Consider the following 21,999-nt stretch of genomic DNA (forward strand, 5'->3'; position numbering starts at 1 on the left):
ATACTTATAAGAGGAATGGTTGGAGGAAGGGAAGAATAGAAACATCATTTTTCACACTAGGAAGATGATAAAATTTGAAGTAGAGGGAAAATAACAATATATCCAAAACCCCCTAGGTGAAAAAGAAACTGTATGCATCACACATTATAGTGACCATTGTGATGAGTAACCCTCACGAGGCTGACCCTCCACATAGCGGACTGCTGTCATAGGCTGCTCACTTGTCCTTTCACTCACAAAGTCATTTGGGGCTGTGCTTGGTAAACCAAGGCTTCCTGGCTCAGGGAGCTGTCATGTCTCTACCCCTGGACCAGTGGCTTCTGAACTGAGTGGACACTGATTTTGTTCAGACTCTACACAAGCATAGATGGTTCCCACCTCCTGAGAACCCTCCACCCCCAGACATTAAAACCAAAATGTACATTGAAAAGCTATTGCTCACTTGATTAAAGCGAATGTGTGAATATTATTCAATTTGAGAAAAGTAGTTTCCATTGCAGAGGAATGGAGAAAAGTTACCAAGAGTAGAGAAGATTGGAGAAGTCTAATCTTTTCTATCCCTCTACTACTTGCACATGTCCTTCTGCAGACAGGTAAGAGCACATGAGCCCCGCTTCTTCCCAAACACCCAAACACCATTTCTGTGTCACGACGAAGGCAGAACTATAGAGAGTGGTGGGGAAGAATGTGGGTGCTGGAGTCCAACAGCTTAAATTTGAACCCTGGATCTTTCAGTTTCCAGATGTGGGCAACTGACAAGTTGCTCAGCATTCTGAACCTTGGTCACTTCATCTGGAAAATAGGAGTAATCCTACTATCTACCTCCTAGGGTTTTGGGGAAGAAAAAATGAAATAATCTATGCAGTATTCTCAGTGTAGTGTCTGGCATGTAATGGAAAATAAATGAGCTATTATTACCACTGTCATTATGCATGCTTATGATTCTAAGAACTAGTTAGCAAAACCCAAGAAATATGCATTTATTCTCCTTACTCTTTTTTCACAGATGTACCTAATCATGATGAGCTGTGGTATTCAGAGTTGTAAGCAACTTAACCAGCTCTGCTAAAATTTGTTAAGTGCTTTGACTCTGTAAAACACAGTGTAAACGTTAAGTGTCATTTCCAATTTGGATAAATGCAAAGAGAAATGAAAATCACTTGAGAATAAAGGTATTGTCTTGGGAAGAGTTTAAAAGCCTTACACAAGCTGTGATGTTGTACATATGTTTTCTCAGTGCTTATGATTTCTGATTCTGTGTTTGTAATATGAGAATGGTTAATCTACTCTGTTTATAAATGGAGCATCATTGCAGTTGATCCTTCCCATATTGTAAGAGTATCTGGTTGGTCCTCAGAAAGAAAAGAAGCTTATGGGTCAATTATTGCCAAATTATTCTGACAAGTGCTATATGATCTGAGCTTGCTATAAATACAGACATCTAGGAGGAAGAGAGAAATGTGCTAAGAAAATAGCTCCTGGTAAGAGGAAAGAGAACTACTCAACCAGAAATGATACTCATGCCTACCACAGTTATGTGCTATGCCTGGCAAATTTTGTCCTCACTAGGGCATTAGGGAAGAGAAAAATTAATAATTCTCTCCCTGAGTAGGTCCCGTTCTCTCTTGGAATTTTGGAGGGATGAATACGTACCTGTGTAGTAAGAAAAAACACAAGGCATCTGAGCAGGTTGTAGACTCCTTTCTTATTTCATCCTTCATTTTTACCTCCATTCTCACTCTGCCATTGAGGTTTAGGCACATATTAGGACCTCTCATTTGGCCCACATTTATATAGTACACAGGTGGCAAACACAAAACCCACGGGCCGAATCCAGCCCTCCCCCTTGTTTTATCTGGCCCGGCACCTTGTTTCTACCCAGCAGCAGCGCCAAGCTCTCACTTAACTGTTAAGGAGTAGTTACATTTATACAGTCCTAAAATTACATTTGGCTCTTTGAAAGCAACTGTGAGGCTGATGTGGCCCCCAGGTGAAAATGAGTTTGACACCCCTGATATATCATGAGTCAGCCACTGACTACTCACAGAGAGAACACAAAACAGCAACTGTGTCTGTGGTTTCATCCACTTCATCCATTCTTATCCATGGACTTCATCCATTCTCACCCTGGCTCATGGCTTCTCTCTCTGTCTCTGTCTGCCCTGGACCCAAGCTCGAGCTCTGTCTTCATGAACCAGCTGTTGGATTTGGTCCTCTCTCTCTGCATTTTCATCTTAGCTTGTCAAATCCTCTACCTCCACCTCTTGTCCTGGATCTGCCTCACACACCTATACACTCCCGCTCTGTTTCTTCTGACCTGCTCAGTGAACTTGACCTTGCTTCCCAGATATTAGCTACTTTCACTTAGCTACAGAGAAGGCTTACTTGTCCATCAGTCCCCTGGGCAGCTAAAGTCTGATTCACAAGACCACACTTCTGTCTGATTCCAGCCTCCCAGAGAGAGTGACAGAGTCACCTTGGCCCTCGTAACACAGGATCTTTTAAAAACCTTCAGAGAAACATTAAATGAAAATCCTGTGATCCCCTCTGAGTCTTCTATTATTATCCCTAGTAACATACATTCTTGAAAGAGTATAACTTTTTTTAAGAGTAAAAGAACTTGATCAAGACACCAGCAGATAGATACGTGTGCATTAACCACAGTCCTGAGAGTTAGCTCAATTAAATCTTCTTAATTAACTCAGAGAACAATAACAATTGTTATTCTGACTCAGAGCAACGTTTGCCATGCATGGGGCACCTGTGCTTTCCTGGGCCCTGTGCAGATCTACAGAACCAGAGCTTACAGGGAGGGGCCTGGTAGCAAGCATTCCAGCTGTTTGCCCATGAGGCACGTTTAGAAAGTACTGAATTGAGGAATTTTACAACCTCCTTTTTACCATACTCTCAAAAATGTGGTTTGTTCTCAGAAACAGGTGTTCTTAACAAGTGAGGAAACCCAGATAAAATAAGAGATTCTTATGTTCACCTTTCCTACTTTTAAGCAATTGTTCCAAAAGCTTACAAACCACATTATATTCCAAGAATATAAAATATGTGGTGATAAAATATGATGCACAAAAGTTTTGTTTTAATAGCTATAAATCTTAAAGTATCTTTTAAAAAGTACTAGGTCATTAAACCCATGATTTTATAAATATTATTGCTTGGGAACAGGTTAGGTGTTTTAAACAATTCAGTGTGGGTACTGATTTAAGAAAAATCTTAAGTAAATAATAGTATAGGAGCCCTAATATATGACAAATTGTGAAGATGGCACTCAAATATCTAAAGTTTAGGCAGAATAGAGTTAAACGATGAGTATAGGTTACAGAAACAAACAAACAAAAACTACTAGCACACCAGAATAAGTGAGGAACCTGAGTCAGGAGAGCTGAGTTTGAATACTGGTAGACGGCACCCGTGCCCGGCCCCGTGTGAACCAAGGCTAGCTCCCAGTATCACTGAGCATTAGCTCCTTTAATCTGATCTGTAGAAAAAGTATTTGATTCTGACTTCTTTTTAAATTTTTTATTGTATTTTCTCTATTACCATTTCATCCCTTTTACACCCTTTCCCTGATCCTAACTTCTAACTTTTCCATCCTTCCTTCTTTCTTTCTGTTTCTCCCTTTCTTCCTTCCCTTTCCTTTCGAAGAAGTTACATGTAATCAAGAAACAAAAAAGCCCTTTTCCCATTTCCAGCTCCTGTTTGATTCTCTGTATTTTTGCCATGAAGTTTAGTGCATTTCCCTGAAGTCAGTTATGTCACCAGCAAAAATTCTTGGGGCTCTTTGGGGAATGAGTTTGCTATAAGAATGTAAATTAATTTATTAACTAGAATGCTATAGATTGCCTTAGAGGAACTCAGCATGGAATGTCTGCAGAGTTTCGAAGGGTTCTGATACTGTGCTGCTTATATTGTAGAATCCTCGCAAAGAGATCTGAGGAGCCAGCTGGGCCTGCTCTCCATCGCAGGCCCTAACTGAATTCCATCTCAAGGAGCTGCACAGGGCCTTCTGGAGCAGCTGGAGAACAGAAGGGTACAGGCAGCGGCCTGCTCCATCCCAGTGCCCTCAACACTTTGAGAAAAGAGAAACCTAAGCAGTATCTGTGATCTTCTAGCCATGAACTTAGAAAAGCCCTCCTTTTTTTCAGGATCTCTCCACGTGAGCAGCATCTTTTCTGAGCCTTCTGGGACTTGAGTTCTTCAGGGCACCTGGTGCAGACAATAAGGTCCATCTGTCTCCCTATCCACAGCCCTCTCGCCCTCATGGACAACAGCCCCGGCTTTATGCCAAATAACCTCCTTTATCTTGGTGAGGGGTACACTAGGAGACAAGCACTGGCCAGCCTGGCTAGACATGTCTCTTTTCAGTTCGATCAGAAAAACATGATACGCAGGAGCCTCGGAACCTAGCAGGCGGACTTTCTCAGCTGCCGCCTCACACAATATCCCGGCTCACTGGCATCTCTGGGTGGGAGTGGGGGCTGTGTGAACTCAAGAGGGCAACGGTGAATGGCTCCGCATCTGATATGAATTTATCACCGGCTGCTGGTTGGGTGGGGGATAAAGCAAGTGGAAGGCGCTGTGAGTGTTTAATGCACCCTGCCACATCCCAACAGTTTGCCCTAAAGAGCCTTTTACCAATATAAAAGGACAGGGTCAAAAGTAAGTTGACCCCTGACAGAATGTACAATTATTAGGAGCAGGCTGTGCACGAGCAGCTGCTGGAACCCCACTGGTTCCACATCGGGCTTCCAAGAGTCAGAATATGAATAATCAACTCAAGATTGTTTCCCCCACCCCTCTCAACCCCCGCAGCTTCCCCCCAACCTTGTCCCCCTGTTTGGGGCAAGTCCTATTCTATTTCTACAGGAAGAAGCATAGTCCTCCCTAGCAGCTGCAATAATTGTGTTCCTATTGTGACGGAGACCTCCTCCTGGCCACCCCCTTACAAGTGGCCATTGTCAGTGAAGAGTTAGTGATTACACGCTCCGCCTGATGCTTTGGGGGACCCAGCTGCCTAAGTGCTGACACACGAGCGTGCGGAAGGCCAGGAAGGGGGCTGCTGGAGGTGGAGGCAAGAGGTGGGGGGATTCCACGTCTGGGAGATGGGACTCGGACATACCAGACCTTTTGCATAAGTCAAGCCCAGAACAAATGAGGCTTTATCAGGCCCTAGTGACAAGGGGTCTCATCTCCCTTTGAAGTGGCGCTGAGCATGGAGTCTAGCAGCTTTTCCTCCTTTGGATCAAGCAAACATCCTTCTTTTGATATGCTACATGCTCATTATCTATGTCCCATTTAATGGTTTTTGATTGAAGGGTGGCGGCTGGGATGCCGAGGAGGAGATCGTTAGAGAGGCTCCATCCAGCCAAGGCCGCAAGAAAGGCTTTCCTTGTGCCTGGGCCTAAATTTGGAATTTCTTAACAGTGTGTGCTTGTTCTTAGAGGCAGATAAGGGCTGAGCGTGAAATTCTTAATTAAGCAATAAATAGAGAGTGGGGTGTCAGCAGATGTAGCCAGTAGCCATGGCAACGGGAATCACATGGGCAAGAGAGCTGAGACTAGATGTAAGCCTGGGGCCTGGGCCTGACTGACAGCTGCAGAATCCTACAAAGCTTGTAAACCAGATTAATTAGCTGACTAATTATTTCATAGCATTAATGTAACTAAAAAATAAAAATAGTACACCATGAACTGAGACATCCCTGGATAAAAAACTGTAGGGAAAGAGGCAGTGGGAAGCTGGCTGTGTAAGGCAGAGACATGAGCTACCAGTGAATCAAATTGTGTAAACAGAAAAATGGGTTTGCTGGGTTTGACTTGGACTTGGGAAATAAAACTTGTTTTACAGTCATACCCATTCCCATGCATGGCACAGAAGTTACAGTTTGCAACTGCCATTCATAATAGTTTACCATCAAATATCACCCCTCCTGGGTCCTAACACAACTGCAGCACACAAGCACTTTACTTGTGGTCTGCTTTGTAAGCAGTGGCTCCTTGGGCAGAATTCTCAGATACTTTAGGAGAGCCTGAACCAAGCTCCTTAAAAGATATTTTTAAATGAGCAAGGTTATCTTATTCTGTGGGTAGCAGTTGCTTAAGTGGTATTAAATTTCAATCAGGGGAACAATTCATCATATATGTCATATTACCATGAATCTCAGTTATCTAACAAAATCTAGTCAAGGAAAATAAAATGAGACCCCTTCAGAAAGGTTATGATGAGTTCAAGGCTTTGACATTGTTAATCTTCCAAAGAAATAAGAAAAATTCTAGAGAAATAATCTACTGAGAAAATTTGTAGTAAAGTAACATGGCATACTAACCACAGTTGAAGATGTTTGGGCATTTTGTACCACAATTCCAAGAGATAAGTATTCTTAACCTCACTCTATAGATGAAGTTATTGAGGCGTGGAGCATTTATAATTCCATGCCCCAGGTAAAATAGCCAGCCAGCCACTGATTAAAACCTTAAGCCCTAAGCTCTGGCCATGAGCTTTCCAAAGAACCTGCATTCCATAAAGATGTTTGCTGAACAAAGACAAAACTTGCCTTGATAGAGAAGAAAAATGCAAGGGCCAAAACATATTATATGTGCAGGATTTTTTTTTCTTTGTCACTGGGGATCAGTGAGAAGTTTTCTCCCTTGACCCTGCGGGGCAACCCCCACCCCCCACCGCCCCACCCTGTTTGGTCCGAGATCAATGATTATTTAGCGGGCAGCACACTCTAGTGGAGAGATCCACAGCAAGGAGCCAGAATGCCTGGGTTCTGATTTTTCCCATTCTCAGCGGGGTCTGAGATCAGTCAGGTATCTTAAATCACATACGAAGTAGCCAAATGGAGGAAATGAAGATAATTGTGATCTGCTTGAAATTTTTTTTTGTCCTGAGGGATGTGGTGAGGTCATGAACAAACAATACAAAAGATGTTCCACTTAGAAGTGGTCAACAAAGGAAGGAAACCCAGCCAGTCATCAGTGAAGCAGCACTGTGAGTGAGCCGCCAGCCAGGAGAAGGAGCAGGGCCCACACCAGCCCGGAAAGTCTGACAGGACACTCACTGCACTTCAAGGAGATCTAGCAGTTTCCCTACAATGAAACGAAGCTTCTGTACACTCAACTCTCCCCATGTTTTTTCATCCCAGGAATATGTGAGGTCTTGGCTTAGGCTTTCTTCTTAGACTGCATGTATTTTATGTAAAATATCCCAGTCACAGACCTATAAAGTCTGTGATCTGACTTCAGATCATGATTTCAGACATGATCTGAAAAAAACCCAAAAGCAAAAAAAAAAAATAATAATAATAAGTGAAAGTAAACTAACTGAAATGTAAAATGCGCAGCACAGGACTGGAACTCTATTGCTGGGGTACTGGGGGAGGGAGCCAGCTACAACTGCTTCACTGAGCTTATGCCATCATTAGCCTTCTTAAATATGCTGTAAACTTTACACGCAGGAGACCCAAAATCATAAGCAAATCCACACAACCTGACCTAGATGTGTGGCGGGACACCAGCAAGGAGAGCAGCACAAGACCCGGCTCCTCCCGAGTCTTCACAGTACCAGCCCAGAAACCGGAACGCAAGCACCTCCAGCCTCCTACCTCCCCCAGGGGCCCAGAGGTCAGAGGAGGCACCAATGGCCCTGAAACCCACTACTGGGAACACTAGGAAGCCTCTCCAAGGAGCTGGGGTCTCCAAGTTCATTAAACATTCCACCAACCCGCTGAGACTTCCTGTTCCTTTCCCAACTCGTATTATCCAAAGGAGGAAATACTAAAGTATTCTGAAACAAAGAATCTTGTAAAAACTAAAGAAAACTATATACCTAATAAAAAAGTTTTATACTAAAATGTTCATCCACATCATATATATATAATATATACATACATAGTTACATCTACATGTAAATATATACACACATACTTACACAGATGTATATTTATACCATATATGTGTATACATATGATAATGGTATAATTTGCTTTAATTCAATAAGTAATACTATCAAAGGGGAAGAAAATCTATAACTGCATGATTTGATTTTTTTTTCTTTAAGCCCCAAAAGTTCCTTTATCATACTGTCTTATGTGAGAATTCAAATTAGTTCACACTTCATGAACAGAATCTGACCAATGGATATGCTTCTGAGGGGCATCCAAAGTAGCAGAATGAGAACAATTTGAAGTTGAATTTTGTTCCAGGATATATATATATATATATCAACTGAATAGTCATAGCTAAAGTTAATGGTAACTATTTGCTCTTGATAATGGCTATATTCCACCCTAGTGGTGAGACAGTCACAGGCTCTCTGTCCATCCTGAGTTTTTATAGCTTTAGGTTGCATTATGAATGGATCAAATCAGAAATAAAATAGGAACAGTACAATGCAGGGCAAATAAAATATATAACAATCCATTTGGCAAAGATAAAAAAAAAACACCAGGGAAATACCATACTCCCCTCTCTCATGCTATCAGAATTTAATTGTCCCAGAGCTCAAGTGTAGCTCAGACTCAGTTGACATATAGCCAGGCACAAGGGACAGGGACAAGGGGCTCAGGACAACTGTCCAGCTCTCTACATCCTTAGGGAAGAATCTAGCTTGTGGCAGGGGTTGGGACTTGAGGTGCCAATGAGTTCTCCTGAATTTGACCAGGATCTGTTAAGAACAATTTATAATATAATTATCATTCTAGAGACCCATTGGGATGGATTCTCCTTATGGACCACACTGAGGTGAGGTTGGCATAAGGGGACATCACGGTGCTCAGAGTGACCAGTGCTGACACGGTGTAGAAAAGAGTATGAGACAAACAGCAGGAAGTCAAAGGAAATCTCCCGTGAAATGTGCACAATGAGAAGATAAGGAAATCCTTTAGCCATCTGTTCTCTGAAATCACAGAAGGGTTTCCACTCCTATAACATGAGGTTCCTGGACCCTTCATCTTGTTGCTGCGTCCTGACACAAGACAGAGACAGCCCACTCCCCAGTCCTCAGGTTGGCCCTTCACGCCTTTTCACCATCCTGACCTTGGATTCCCTTCCAAGGCTTTCCTTCTCAGCTTCCGAATTAGCTTCACTCTTCATCCCTGCTCTCTCTGTCTCACCACCTTGTGCTCTCTGCTGCTCCTAGCGTGTGTGGCCAGAACCAGCCATCCCGCCTTTCCTATGCACTTGATCTTTCTACAAATACAAACACTGCCTAAAAGTGAATAGAAAATATTAATTAAAATGTTTATTAAACATTTTAATTAATATTAAATAACCAACTTGCTGTTGGTTAGGCACTCTGATAAAAAGTTTTACATGATATCTTTTATATAATTTCCTATCCTTTGAGGTACATCCTATTATTGCCTTGTTGTACAGTTGAGGAGGCTGAGCCTTAGAGAGAAAGAGTGGCTGCTCAGTGTCCCTTAGTTAGTAAGTGTTGGAGCTGAGATTTAAACCCAAGCAGTCTGATTTCACAGCCCACCCACTTACACACAGCTGGCCCCCTCAGCTCCTCATTGTTTCATAGAGCAAACATCTGAGATTCCAGAGAGAACAGTGGTTTCTGACTACGTGCCCTGGAAATGCTCATCCAGTTATACTTACCCAGGTAGGTGAGTTGCCTCAGTTGGCTATTGAAGAACCACTCACAGCCTTGATCTTCACTGGGTGATGGAAGAGACAGCAGGGACCGCCCCAAACGACTCCCACACCTTATGAGGATGTCAGGGTGAGGCCATAAGATTGTGTGTACCAGCAGGAGGTAATTCCCAGGAGCAAGGTTGCTAAATGTTGCTGAGTACTTAAGTGAGAGAAAAGTACAATAGAGCTCATTTAGTGAGGAAGGTTCCCCTCCAAAAAGGAGCTACAAAGAACACTGAGTAGTTTAGAAATTGGATAGTTCACACTCAGACTATTTTTCTTGTGGGAATGGGCTTATTTAAATGCATGCCAAAAAGAACTCATAACTAGAGGTACAAAATCATACATGGTGAGAACTGGAAGATGCCATAAGCTTCTGTTTGTTTAAAAGATTCATTAACAGAAAAGAAAAACAAGGCCCAGACAAATGAATTGATGTCCCACGTCAAACAGCTGGAAAAGACACAGTCAGGTCTAGAATTCCTTTAACTTAGAAAGATGGACAAAAATAGGAGTGTCATCCATTTATAACAGGAATAGCTAACATTGTCATTCAATCCTTGCAAAGTCCCCTGTGATTGTTACTATTACTTTCTTGTTTTTTCTATTACTTTTCTTATTGTTTTTACAGGTGAGGTGGGCAGTGGTTTAGGAAACCTGTCCCACATCACAATGTGGGAGAGTGCTGAGCCAGGATAGAAACCCGGGATGTCCATCTCCAGAGCCACCAATCTGCTGCCTCCCCCTCCTGAAAATTCTGTGGAAAGCTCTCATGGGAGACTCCAGGGAAGGAAAGAGCTCTCTGCTCTCAGGGAGATGGTGAGAGGATAAATAAAGATTCTGCTTTGAATTCCTCAGAACTATGGTACTTCTAATGCAGCTTCTAGTTGCCTAAGACTGCTCTCATGATTTTAGGGAAAATATGTATAATGAGACAAGAAGAAAGAAATGTGTTAAAAGGATAAAAAGAATCTTGAGGGAGTCTACTGATTGCTGCTTTTTTTCCCAGAAAATGCACCCACTTCTTGTATAACTATTCCTATCTTTGCTCCCCCTAACCATTTGCTTTTTTCAACAGAACCCAAAAGAAAATCTAGGCCTTCATTCGCAATTTAGTCTTTGACCACAAGGTGGCAGTAGGCAATGTAAAAACGGTTTGTTAAGACATTTCTGGCCAGGAACACTTCTCTCTGGGTGAAATTAGTTCTTAATCCATAATATAAAATACAATTATATAGATTGCTTACAAGCTGTGTTTCACTGTATTAATAAAGTTAAAAATTCAGGCAGAACAATTCTGCATTCAAAGTGAGATTTAAACAGATTACAAAATATTCAATTTTTTTTAAAAAATCCCATCTCATATTTACGTTATATTCATCTGGCTAAAATGTTGCTATAGTTTTCTTTATCAACACCAGAAGATGCTAATACCTACAATATTTTATGTTATAAAATGAAACATAATAACCCCTTGGGAATGGAGCACACTATCAAATAAATTACCTGCAGAGATCTGCTGATCCAAGGAGTCTGAAATCGCAGTGAGTAGGTCTCTTGATCCAAGAGCAGAGCCATCCAGCCATTAGGGTTAGATAGTGTGTCACGCACATATGTGACAGTGGTTGTCTTATTTCTGCTGTCAGTCATGGTTAAGTCATAAGGAACATCTGGAGCATTAGTTCTAGCATAAATTTAAAAAGAAAAAATGGGTGTTATTTATTTTGAATCTAATGTATTCCTCTTCCATCAGTTATAACTCATCTTCTATTCTCTCCACTTGTTGTCTTGTCTGTGTGTCTGTGGAAGTGTCAGCATTTCACTGATCCGGTGGGTTGGAGGTAGTCACACCCAGAACTGATGCCAGTAAAATGCCGTCTTAGTGAATTCACCTACTTCAGGACTGTATGCTATTATTTTAACAAAGAAATGTCCATGGCCTGAACTTTACTGTAGATCAGGTTTACCTGCAGCAGAAAACATATTACTTAGTTATTAGGTAGTCCTATTGGGAGCAATGACTGACACCCAGAACCTGATGTGCCAGCTCCAGCAGAAAGCTGCCTCCAGCTGTGCAGCAGGGCTGGCCTCAGCAGCCTTCCCTCGAATGAAGAGAGGACCAGGCTCCTCTCCTGCGGGTTCATGCAATGCCCAGTGCTCTCACCCACTGCAGCACCTCTGTGTCGTTGAGTTTGCTTTTGTGCTTGTTCACATAGGTGGTAAGATCCTTAAGTTAGAGGTATTTTCTTCTTCTTTTGGTATTCTAGCACAGTACCCTTCACACAGGCACTCAAATCATGTTTGTTACATGAAGAAAGAATGCATGGATGAGCTCACCCAAAACTGGTGGCAGTTTCCTAATTTATACAAAGGGTTTCTAGAAGAACTGCATTTTACCAAATGAGGAAGCTGAGGCAGAGTGTTATGTAAGTGTCACAGGTTGAATTAGAAATTTTTTTCATTTCTGCAAATTATTCTTCATAGCCCATCCCAGAAGGTAATTTCTATGATTTCACTAGAACCTAAATAGATTTAGCTACATGCTAAGATCCTAAAAGAAAGTCAAAGTGGAAAGAAAAAAATAAAGCCAAAAAAATCAATACACATTATGACTCTCTTCCCCCTTTGGTTTAGTTTTCATGAGAAACTTTAACTGTGGCATTTTGCTGCAGGCAGATAATTAAATTCTCAAAGAGGAGGGAAATGAGATGAAGGATGTTGGGTTTTCAAAGTGAGGTGTGGCCTGAGCATATCCAAAGCCGATTTACAATCCAGCAGCATATTATAAAAGGAAACTGTTTTTAGTGTTAAATGGCTTGGGTACTATGGTCAAACAGGGATAAACTGGAAATTCACATGCACTGGCTGTATGAAGTTGGGCAAATTAGTGACTCTCTAAAAGCTTTAATTTCCTTTTATTTTTTTCGATGGAAACAACAGTAGTATGTATATCACATAGCTATCTTGAAACTTAAAGAGATGAGCTATGCAAAGTATTCTGTAACTATCACCAAACCCAACAACATCTACCTAGAGCTCATGTAAGATTCTCAGAAGTGCCAGGTTTGCCATCCTGCACTATGCATTTTAATATCTAGAGGTTTTATACAGGATATGTGGTAATTAAAAAGACACTAAATACTTTTCACAGTACAAAGCCTTGATATATATTTCTTATAAGGTTGGATGTGTTTTTTCATCTGTTAATTAATTAAAGAAATGAAAATTGATCAGGGCATTGAGAATAAAAAACTTTTTGCCCCCCAAGATTTCCCTATGCAGCATTAACTGAATCTTCAGAAATTTGGGGAATGGGGGAAACTTCCTCTCTTTGGGCTTGGGGTCTTTAGGTTTTTTTCACATGTACATTAGAATTCAAATGGAAACTAAAGGACAATCCTCAACTCATATTCTTAGAATCAGAATGGACATGAAGTTCACGTGCTTGGACTTCAAATCCATTGTTGGTATTTCCTCCATATTTTATCCTGTCCCTTCTTCTAGTCTTGGGGTATTCACATCCTAAAATTCCTGCCATGTATGACATTTATTTTTACATTTTAATCTTTAGCTTTACACTTTCACCTAAAGCTTAATTTTCTTCCAGTATCTTCTAGCCATTTGTCCTTGATCATCATGGTTCGTACCTCCCATGTTTGAACCCGTGAGTCCCAGAGTCCTAGGAGATCATCCAGCACAATTTGAGCCAACTATTATGCTACATTTAATGAATAAAGATAGGCTACTGAGAAATAAATGTGAAACAAGTGTGAGAAGAAGAGATAAGTTGGAACCAAGAAATAGCAAAGAGGTAGATGAGCTGGTTGCCGTCGGTGCCATGACTGTATATGAGGGGGATTCCCTGTACTGCAGGAATCATTTTGAGTGTTTCCTGTTCTGCCAGAGTAACCTTTCAGCTTTCATAGAGACATATGGGCTCTGGGAAATGAATTACAAGATCCATAGCCAGGAGAAACTAATTGATAAATCAGAATTTTCATTTAATTATTCACTGTAACAAATAAAACTGTCTTTCACATAGTAGGTACTCAACAAATATTTGTTGAATGAATAAGCAAGTGTAAATGGACCTGAACACTCCAACTGGCCACTTAGTGATGTTTCTCACCAACAGAGAAGTCTACCTAGAAAACCACAGAAGTGTCAGGAGATTTCTTGTAAATGTTTTAATTAAAGGAGATAAGCAATTTGATCCTATTATCAGAACTGGATACTGTCAACCTCCAAATCAATACGATATTTGCCAAGACAACTGAACACTGATGTTTGGTGGTCAGACCTCTCCTGGGCATCTACAAGCGATCTACACTAATAGTGAGCCCTGGTTTAGGGACATGCTAAGATTTCTTTATGAACTTAAATCTCTTGTTTTTCTAGGCAAATTCTCTGAATTAAATCACTTTTACAAATAGTTTTTTTTAACTGTATACCAAAAGAATTCTACTTGGTTATCAACCTATCTGTTTACATTTAATTCTTCCAACCTATATTTTGTTACCTTTTTCTTCAGATAGTATGCATACCATCTTGAATATTATGAAAATATTACCTCAATATGTTATAATATAATCAATTGGGTAAATATTTCCAGAAATGCTTCTTAATTCCAGCAATGTGGCCCCAAGAATCCACCTGATCACTTTGACTTGACTTAATTATTTCTCACTTTCCATCAGCATCACATTAATAAATCAATTTACAGGGTATATTTTTCTGGTTTAGTCCTATAAATTGTAACTTCAATTATTGAAGGAGCCATTTTCCAGACCATACTCCCTAGCTTCATAAGGCCTTTATAAGCCTCACCCTCTCTTCAAAAATTATAAAGCAACTAAATTCTAACATTAATTCAGTTCTATTAGTCTTTAGGACTTTGTACCTTTCTTGTGACACCATTTCCTTCCAACCAGCATCTGGTAGTCTGATGCTAACCCCTTGATCAACCAGAGATCTACCATAGCACACAGGGATCCTAGAGTATCCTTTTCTCCTCCTTTTTCATGTATTGTTCTGATCCTACCAAGCCACTCCATCTGTCTCAACCAAGGTATATTTGGGATGCATTTTCACAGGTACTCACATGTAGCACCAGCTTTCAGTAATGCAATACAGCTAGAGGAGGTAAAAGTTACTCAATATATTTTGATCACAGATAGAAGTGGAAAGACTCATATGGTACATTCTGAAAAGCAAATCAAAATGTAAAAGACCCATCATCCCCCACTAGGCACGAGGCCTTGTGTTGACCATCACCAGGGGCCAAAAATTCAAATAGCTCCCATCCTTCTAGGACAAATGCCAGCTGTGACAGTGGTGGGCTCTTCTGAAAAGCACCAAAAGAACATCAAGAGTCGAAGAACAACATGAAGAGAATTTACCAACCATAATTACTACAATTTTTGCTTGCCCTAAATAGCCACCAATTTCCCTGTGCCCTAAATAGCCACCAATCTCCCTCTCTTTACTGTTAATGAAGCAAAGGAGCACAAAAGTATTTCTAATTTGGAGGAGCCAAGGGAGTCTGCATGGGCCATTAGCAGCAAAGAGCTTCATTACTAGGGGAAGAAGTCTCTCCCTGAACTTCTCATGGCTTTATGTGCAAGAAATCAGGAGGCAACCAGTCCATTTTAAATGTTAACCCTTAGCTCTGCATCAGCACCAGCTCCTGTATATAATCAGGACAAAAGAACTCTAAGACTTTCCTTTCCTTTTCCTGTTAAATAGGGTGCTTTAATTTAACCAAACCCATTTTAATTGAGCAGTATTTTCCTTTAGAAATACAGCACTATCACTTATAAAACTTCCAGCCTATGCACCAAATTACAATACTAGTCGCATAAACAGTTATGTCATTTAGTGCCCATCTACTGTGTGGAACTGTTGAATATATACTGCCCACCAAGGATTTGTTAGGCAATCAGCAATACCAGTGAGAACAAATATTAATACCCTTGTGTTCACCATTAGCTTACTTTTCCTGAGGGTCCATGTCTCTGTGTATGAAGACAAACACTATGTTGAGCTCTAAATGCTCTCAATTCAGAACAATTGTGAAATAAACACTTTCTAATTACACATCTCCTAAGCCAGACACATCATAATAACTAGCCGCAAATGGTGCTGCTAGCATCTCCTAGATATTAGTGTTTGCTGCTGTTGCTCTCATCTTTTACTTCACAAAGAGGACAAAACTGAAATTTGGAGCACAGCCAACAAATTTTTTTTGTGGCAGAGTCTGGCTTGAGCATCCTTTAAAAAGGCACCAGGCTCATAACAACTCCTTGTCAGAAAACCACTATCCTACCTGCAGAGCTGCCACCATCCAGTAATATTTTACAAGTACCAATAAGCTTTTATTATATACCCCTCTTAGCTGAGATACACTTAATGTTTCTCCTTCTGAATAAGAAAACCTAAAAAGAAGAAAGAAGCCACAACATTCAGTCTTTCCCCTAAACTTTTGATAATCCTTAAATTCACATAAAAACAGGTAGGGTAGGCAAAAAGGCAAAAGTCATAGGTTTTAATAATTTGTGTGTTTCTGGCAGGCATACCCCAAGATCACTTCTCCATGACTTTGCAGGTGTGTATTTCTGTCTATTATTTTTCGGAGTTGGCTAAAGAATAATAGTTTATTATAGAGAAGCCCAAGAATACACCTACCACCTCTTCAAAGGTAGTATCTACAGTTTTGGCAACACACTTAGGATGATATCCTATTTTAATCTGTAGAGAGAAGCAACAGATATCTATCATCCTACCTAATAAGATCCTTCCTACACTACTTCATCTCTTGTCTTGATCTGTTGAATCTAGCTTGAATGGCTGCCTCAGAGTATGAGAAGACCACCATTAGAGCTATTCAACCAAACAGTAGAAAACTACTTGTCAAGGATATTGAAAAACAATTTTATGTATCAGGTAGGGAGTTAGACTAAGAAACTCTTTACACAGACACATACACACACACACTATATACACACCTGGTGCTATAGTAGAGCTGACTGACACCAGCTCACAAGTTCATTGTCAGCCCCTCTTGCCAAAGCTATGTTCAGTGATATAGTTTGGCGGTATTCTTCAGTTTGGGGATTCATTAATATTTTTAGATCTTTTTCTATTCTACTTCTGTAACTGCTGATGAAAGGATAATGCTTGTTGGAATTTTGTTTTTATCTTACATGGGTATTCTTTTGTTTGGGTTTTGTTTTTGAGGACTCAAAGGATACCATTAGTGATGCTATAGTTATTTGTCCCTAGGAAGGAGAGTTAGGCAATTATTAAAGGAAAAGGTAGGCCAAAATTTCCATTTGAACTCTTCTTTTGCATCACAGAGGCAGGGGGTGCCTCATACTTTGAACACTGACACATTAAGAGCAGTTACAGGGGTAAAAGCTGAATGCAAGCACTACAGGAGAGGATATTAAGCAAGATCTAAGAATCAAGGTGATCAACAAGAACATTAACCTTTTCTTTTCTTTTCCAGGAGAAGGAAGAAGGAAGAAACAGATAACATTGGGTAACAATGAATCAGAGACTGTGTCCTGAATGACTCCAGATTCTATGACTACCTGGGAGGTTTTGCTGGATTAGTACAACACCATGTAAACATTGGAAAGTATTTTCTATTTTTCACAAGTTGGATTAAGTTATATTTGAGCAAACTTAATTTCCTTTCCAGGCATTGGTTTATCAGAAACATAATAGTTTATAGTATTTTATTCAGTTAGGCGTATGTTTATATGCTGTTTTGTACACCAGCAAATCACCAATCTAAAATAGAGACTTCTTAAAGACAATATGTATTGAGCACTTACTACATGCCAGGCAACTACCCTGTGAGATAAATAACATTATGTCCATTTTACTGATAGGAGAACTCAAGCAAAAAGAGGTACAGTAGCTTGTCCAAAGGTATACACCTAAGAACTTGGAAGGGCAATCTTTGTCTTATACCTACAAATGATTCTTAATTAATTCTTTATTCTTTAGATTAAAAAAATAATTTCTAATTAATGCACATGTCCTAACTTTAATTTATGAACACCCTATAAAAACTCAGGAAGACTGGCTGGCCAACGTACAACACCTTTTCAACACTTTTAATTTTCCCCACACTCAATCCAGTCAATAATTGAAAAACAGATCAAGGTTTTATTTACTGTCATCTGAATAAGTCTATGACAGTTGAAGTACGTACTGAGTACTTTAGACCAACAATAATAGCAATAATAATACTAATTTGTAGATGGTAATTTTGAAGGTTGATTTCACAATTCTACATATCAATATTTCCAGGGCAAGAAAACAATTGTAAGTGCAGGCAAACTGCCGATTCAATAGAGGTGGGTTAGAGCTGGGGTAGGGGCAGAGTGGAGAAAGGAATCCACTATTAAAATAAATCATCTTGTCAACAGACAGTCCCAGGAAACAAAAGCCCAGAAGACATCATGAAAGGACATTCTTAGGTATAGACATTCTTAGAAATTTTAGAAATAAAGGCTGGGGACAGCACTTTAACCCTGTGTCTTCTGCAGAAACATTGAGTGTCAGGGGCTCATCGCAGACATGTCCTTCAGGAGAAATGAGCAGTAAGGGCCCTGGAGGAAGATTTTAGAGAGTCCACAATTTCTTTTACTTATATTCATTTACTCCATACCAATTTTATTGAGTCACTATGTTTCAACATGGTATCAGATATTATAATACAAACACATGCACACAAAAGAAAAAAACCTATTTTTGCCTTACATACCATCTACAAGAAGAGATGGATAATTTTTAAGCTATGTAGGTGCTATGAGTACTGGTTAGTGCAAGCATATGGAGCCAGCATACAGCAGGGATACCAAAACCTGAACAGAAAATTCAGAGAAGCTTACCAGAGAAAATGACCTTCATGCTGAGTTCATTGGAAGTTGAACATTATGAATTGTAAGGCACAAAGAAGTTGAGTGTAGCTGAGGCATAAAGTGCAAGGAAGTAGGGCAGAGTGTTGAGAGATGATGCTAGATTAAGCTATGTAGGAAGCTATGCTAGATTAAGCTATGTAGGTGCTAATTATAAATAGGGAACAGGTCATAAAGGGCCCATGAGATATTAAGAATATTGGACTTTTTTCCAAAGGCATTGGAAAATCTTAAAAAGTTTCAAGCAAGGGAATGAATGAATAACAAGACCAGATCTTCAGTCATAAAGTTCAAGGATGTGAGCAGAGCTAGGTGGCAAGCTAAGAGGCTGTTATGATTAGGCAAGTGAGAGAGATGGTAGCCTGGACTAGACAGGGGAAGTTAGGAAGGAGAGAAATGGAAAGACTTAAGGTGAATTTTTGGAAGAGGTAAAATGGGCGGGACTTGATAGGTGATGGATGTGTGAAATAAGAAGATGAGTCAACTCCATGTTTCTGATTTAGACAATTGAGGCATTTCATGGAATCCCCAGCAGGGAACAGGTCTGTAGATAAAGTTTTGGCAAGTCAGGTGTTAGATGTCTATTATACACTCTAGTGAAAGTACTAAAAGAATTTCTGCTCAATAGAAATATAATTCAAGCCACTAATCTAAGCCAAAAACATAACCATGATGTAACCCATAACCTTAAGTTTTATGGTAGCTATATTAAAAAGTAAAAAGAAATGGTGAAATTAGCTATAATAATATATTTAACCCAATGTATCCAGAATATTAGCATTTAAACATAATATAAACAAATTGGTAAGATATTTTACATTCTTTTTTCCATATCAAGTCTTAGAAATATGGTACATAATTTACCATTTACATCACATCTCAATTTTGGCTGGACCGTATTTCAAGTGCTCAGTAGCTATATGGGGATAGTTGCTACAATATTGGGCAGTGAAGATCCTGAAGGCAGTTGGATAAATGGGTCTAGAGTTCAGTAGAGCTGTGTAGACTAAAGGAAGAAAGTCTGGAAGCATCAGTGGATGTGGACCAAAATGGTGAAATAACCAAGATCATCTGGAAAGGGTATGACCTGAGATAAAGGAAGCTCCTCACAGAACCCTAAGAAATACTAGCAACTTAAGGGACAAGGAGAGGAGCTTACAAAGGAGATCTGGAAGGAGCATACAAAATTTTATTGGGAATGTTATGCTTGTTCCATGTAAGTATCTCTATAGATACAATTACATTTACCTAAAAAGAAAACATTTATCTAAACTTGGGGATGGATAAATCCAAGCACTATGTTAGGTATGTCATCATTATGACACCTCTGGAAAGAACAAATCACCGACACATTTTTCTGAAACAAGATCCTGCCTTACATTGGTAGGGCCAGCACCACCCCTGTCTTATCAGGAAGGATGGGCTTGATGGCAGAGATTGACAGAAAGAGAAGCTGGGAAAAGTACACTATCCAGAATACTTGTGGGTCCTATAGAAAGCCTGGATTTAGAACTGGTGAGTGAGAGAGGGAACAATATAAGCAGCTTTCATGAAGATCAAGCATGTTGTCATTTTAACAAACATAAAATGAGACTCTGCCTTGTAGAGACTGGAATTTGTTTCTCCCCCTAAATATAATGTTATGACCAATTTCAAATATTTACATGCCTCTGTCAACCGAACTGCTAGGGTGGAGTCAGAGGAAGCTACAGAACAGGAAGTGGCACAAATGTGGGGACCCATCAAACTTAAATAAGGTAGTGAGGGACAGAACAGAGGGTTGCCAACGTCAAAAAAAGAAGTTAGAATGAAATTGGACCATAAAGAGGGCCTTTCAAGGAAAAAAATTCCACTCCATCTACTTAGATGTTAGCAAGAGGAGAATGTGGTGCCTTGTTTATGCAGCTATGTAAGGCCACATGCACAGCCCTCTGGGACCTCTTGCTGAGGGAGGGCGGGTAAGAACCTAAGTAAAGACAGCAGGGTACTCGTGCCATATCAGATCTCCATCAACATGCAACCCCAAAAGATCATGACTGTGAGAGCTTTGTAAATCAACTCTTAGGGTGCTTGCTCCAGGGAAAATAGCACAATAAATTAATCCTTTCTCCCTGAAATGCAGCAAAGTTTGTATCTATGCAGAATTCAAATTGCTCATTAGCTCTGACATGTTCCTAATGAGGTTATAATGCTCTGGGACAAAGATCAAGTCCCTGAGCACAAATTGCTAGGGATAGAATCATAGAAAGTTAAAGTTAGAAGGACTTCAGAGCAGTGCTTCTCAAACTTGAATATAAATCACCTGGGGGTTCTGATTCAGGATGTCTGGGATGGAGTCTTCGATTCCTCCTTTCTAACAAAAGCCCAGGTGATACTGGTGCACTTTAACCAGCAAACCCCTAGAGACCACCTAATCCAATCATCTTATCCCAGAGGAGAGGACTCCAAGGTCAGGAGACTAGTAATTGGGAGCGCTCTGAGACTTCCCTGCGGCTAATTTGGGATAGCTGGGCATTTGTCCATAGACCTGTGGGTCAACCAAAAAAAATTTTTAAATAGAAGCATAGAGAGTAGAGTTACCAACCATCCTGGTTTTCTCAAGGCTGAAGGGGCTTCTGGAACATGAGATTTTTCTTTTTTGAAACCCAGGAAAACTCCAGAAAAACCAAGACAAGGTTTTCACCCTACTAAGAGCCTTTTGAATCTACTTACAATATTGTTGCAGGATTATTATCTTTTTGACCAGGTATCAGTTCCTAAATGCTGGGGTCATGACCTGCTGCTAAGGTAAGCACCTAAGTACTCTGTCCTGAAGATCTCCAGGAACAGATGCTCAGACAAGATTATTTCTGTAGAACTTTCTAACACCACCACTAAGTGCTTCTCCAAGAGATAGTCTCCCAAAAGATCTTAAAATAAGGCATAAAAAAGGAGTATAAAGAACACAGAAAAATAAATATAATGCAAGCACATAATGTTCTTTTGAACCACAAAAATCTATTTTAATTTTTATTATTTTCCAAAAAAGCATGTAAGAAACAAACCACTAACTCTTATACATCTGGAAACTCTAGTTAAAAACACCTTTATTTAAAAAAATCACTAAAATAATAATAAAAAATCAAGATGCATCTGTGAGGGTTTCTTAAAAACATCACTCTCTACACAATCAAAATGATTAACAATGAAAATATATCCCTCCACATTCCTGTTTTACTCACTGGGATTGGGCCCATTAACATTAGATAGAATAATAAACAGTCTGGATGGCAAAAGTGAAAAAAATTTCCAGACTATTTGATGTTAGCAGCATATTACTAAAGCTCTTAAAACCAAATTTCAAGATACTGGTCCATATGCATTCAAAGCGCAGACGTAGTGCAATCCTGACCTCTCACTCTCTGAAGTTTTCTGTT

General features: G+C 39.9%; 1 protein-coding gene across 7 annotated transcripts in view; it reads right to left on the reverse strand.

The window, feature by feature from the left end:
* Nucleotides 1-21,999, reverse strand: part of PKHD1 (PKHD1 ciliary IPT domain containing fibrocystin/polyductin) — a 450,367-nt gene that overhangs the window by 220,513 nt on the left and 207,855 nt on the right. For all 7 annotated transcript variants that reach the window (XM_045843325.1, XM_045843324.1, XM_045843319.1 and 4 more), the window contains 2 exons: nucleotides 11,160-11,337; nucleotides 9,618-9,813 (listed from right to left, as the gene is read on the reverse strand). In XM_045843325.1, the coding sequence (XP_045699281.1) occupies nucleotides 9,618-9,813; nucleotides 11,160-11,337 (374 nt within the window). The remainder of the gene's footprint in view (nucleotides 1-9,617; nucleotides 9,814-11,159; nucleotides 11,338-21,999) is intronic.

Source organism: Phyllostomus hastatus, unplaced genomic scaffold (genome assembly GCF_019186645.2).
Source record: "Phyllostomus hastatus isolate PE091 unplaced genomic scaffold, TTU_PhHast_1.1 phas_contig_40, whole genome shotgun sequence".
Taxonomy (NCBI): Eukaryota; Metazoa; Chordata; class Mammalia; order Chiroptera; family Phyllostomidae; genus Phyllostomus; species Phyllostomus hastatus.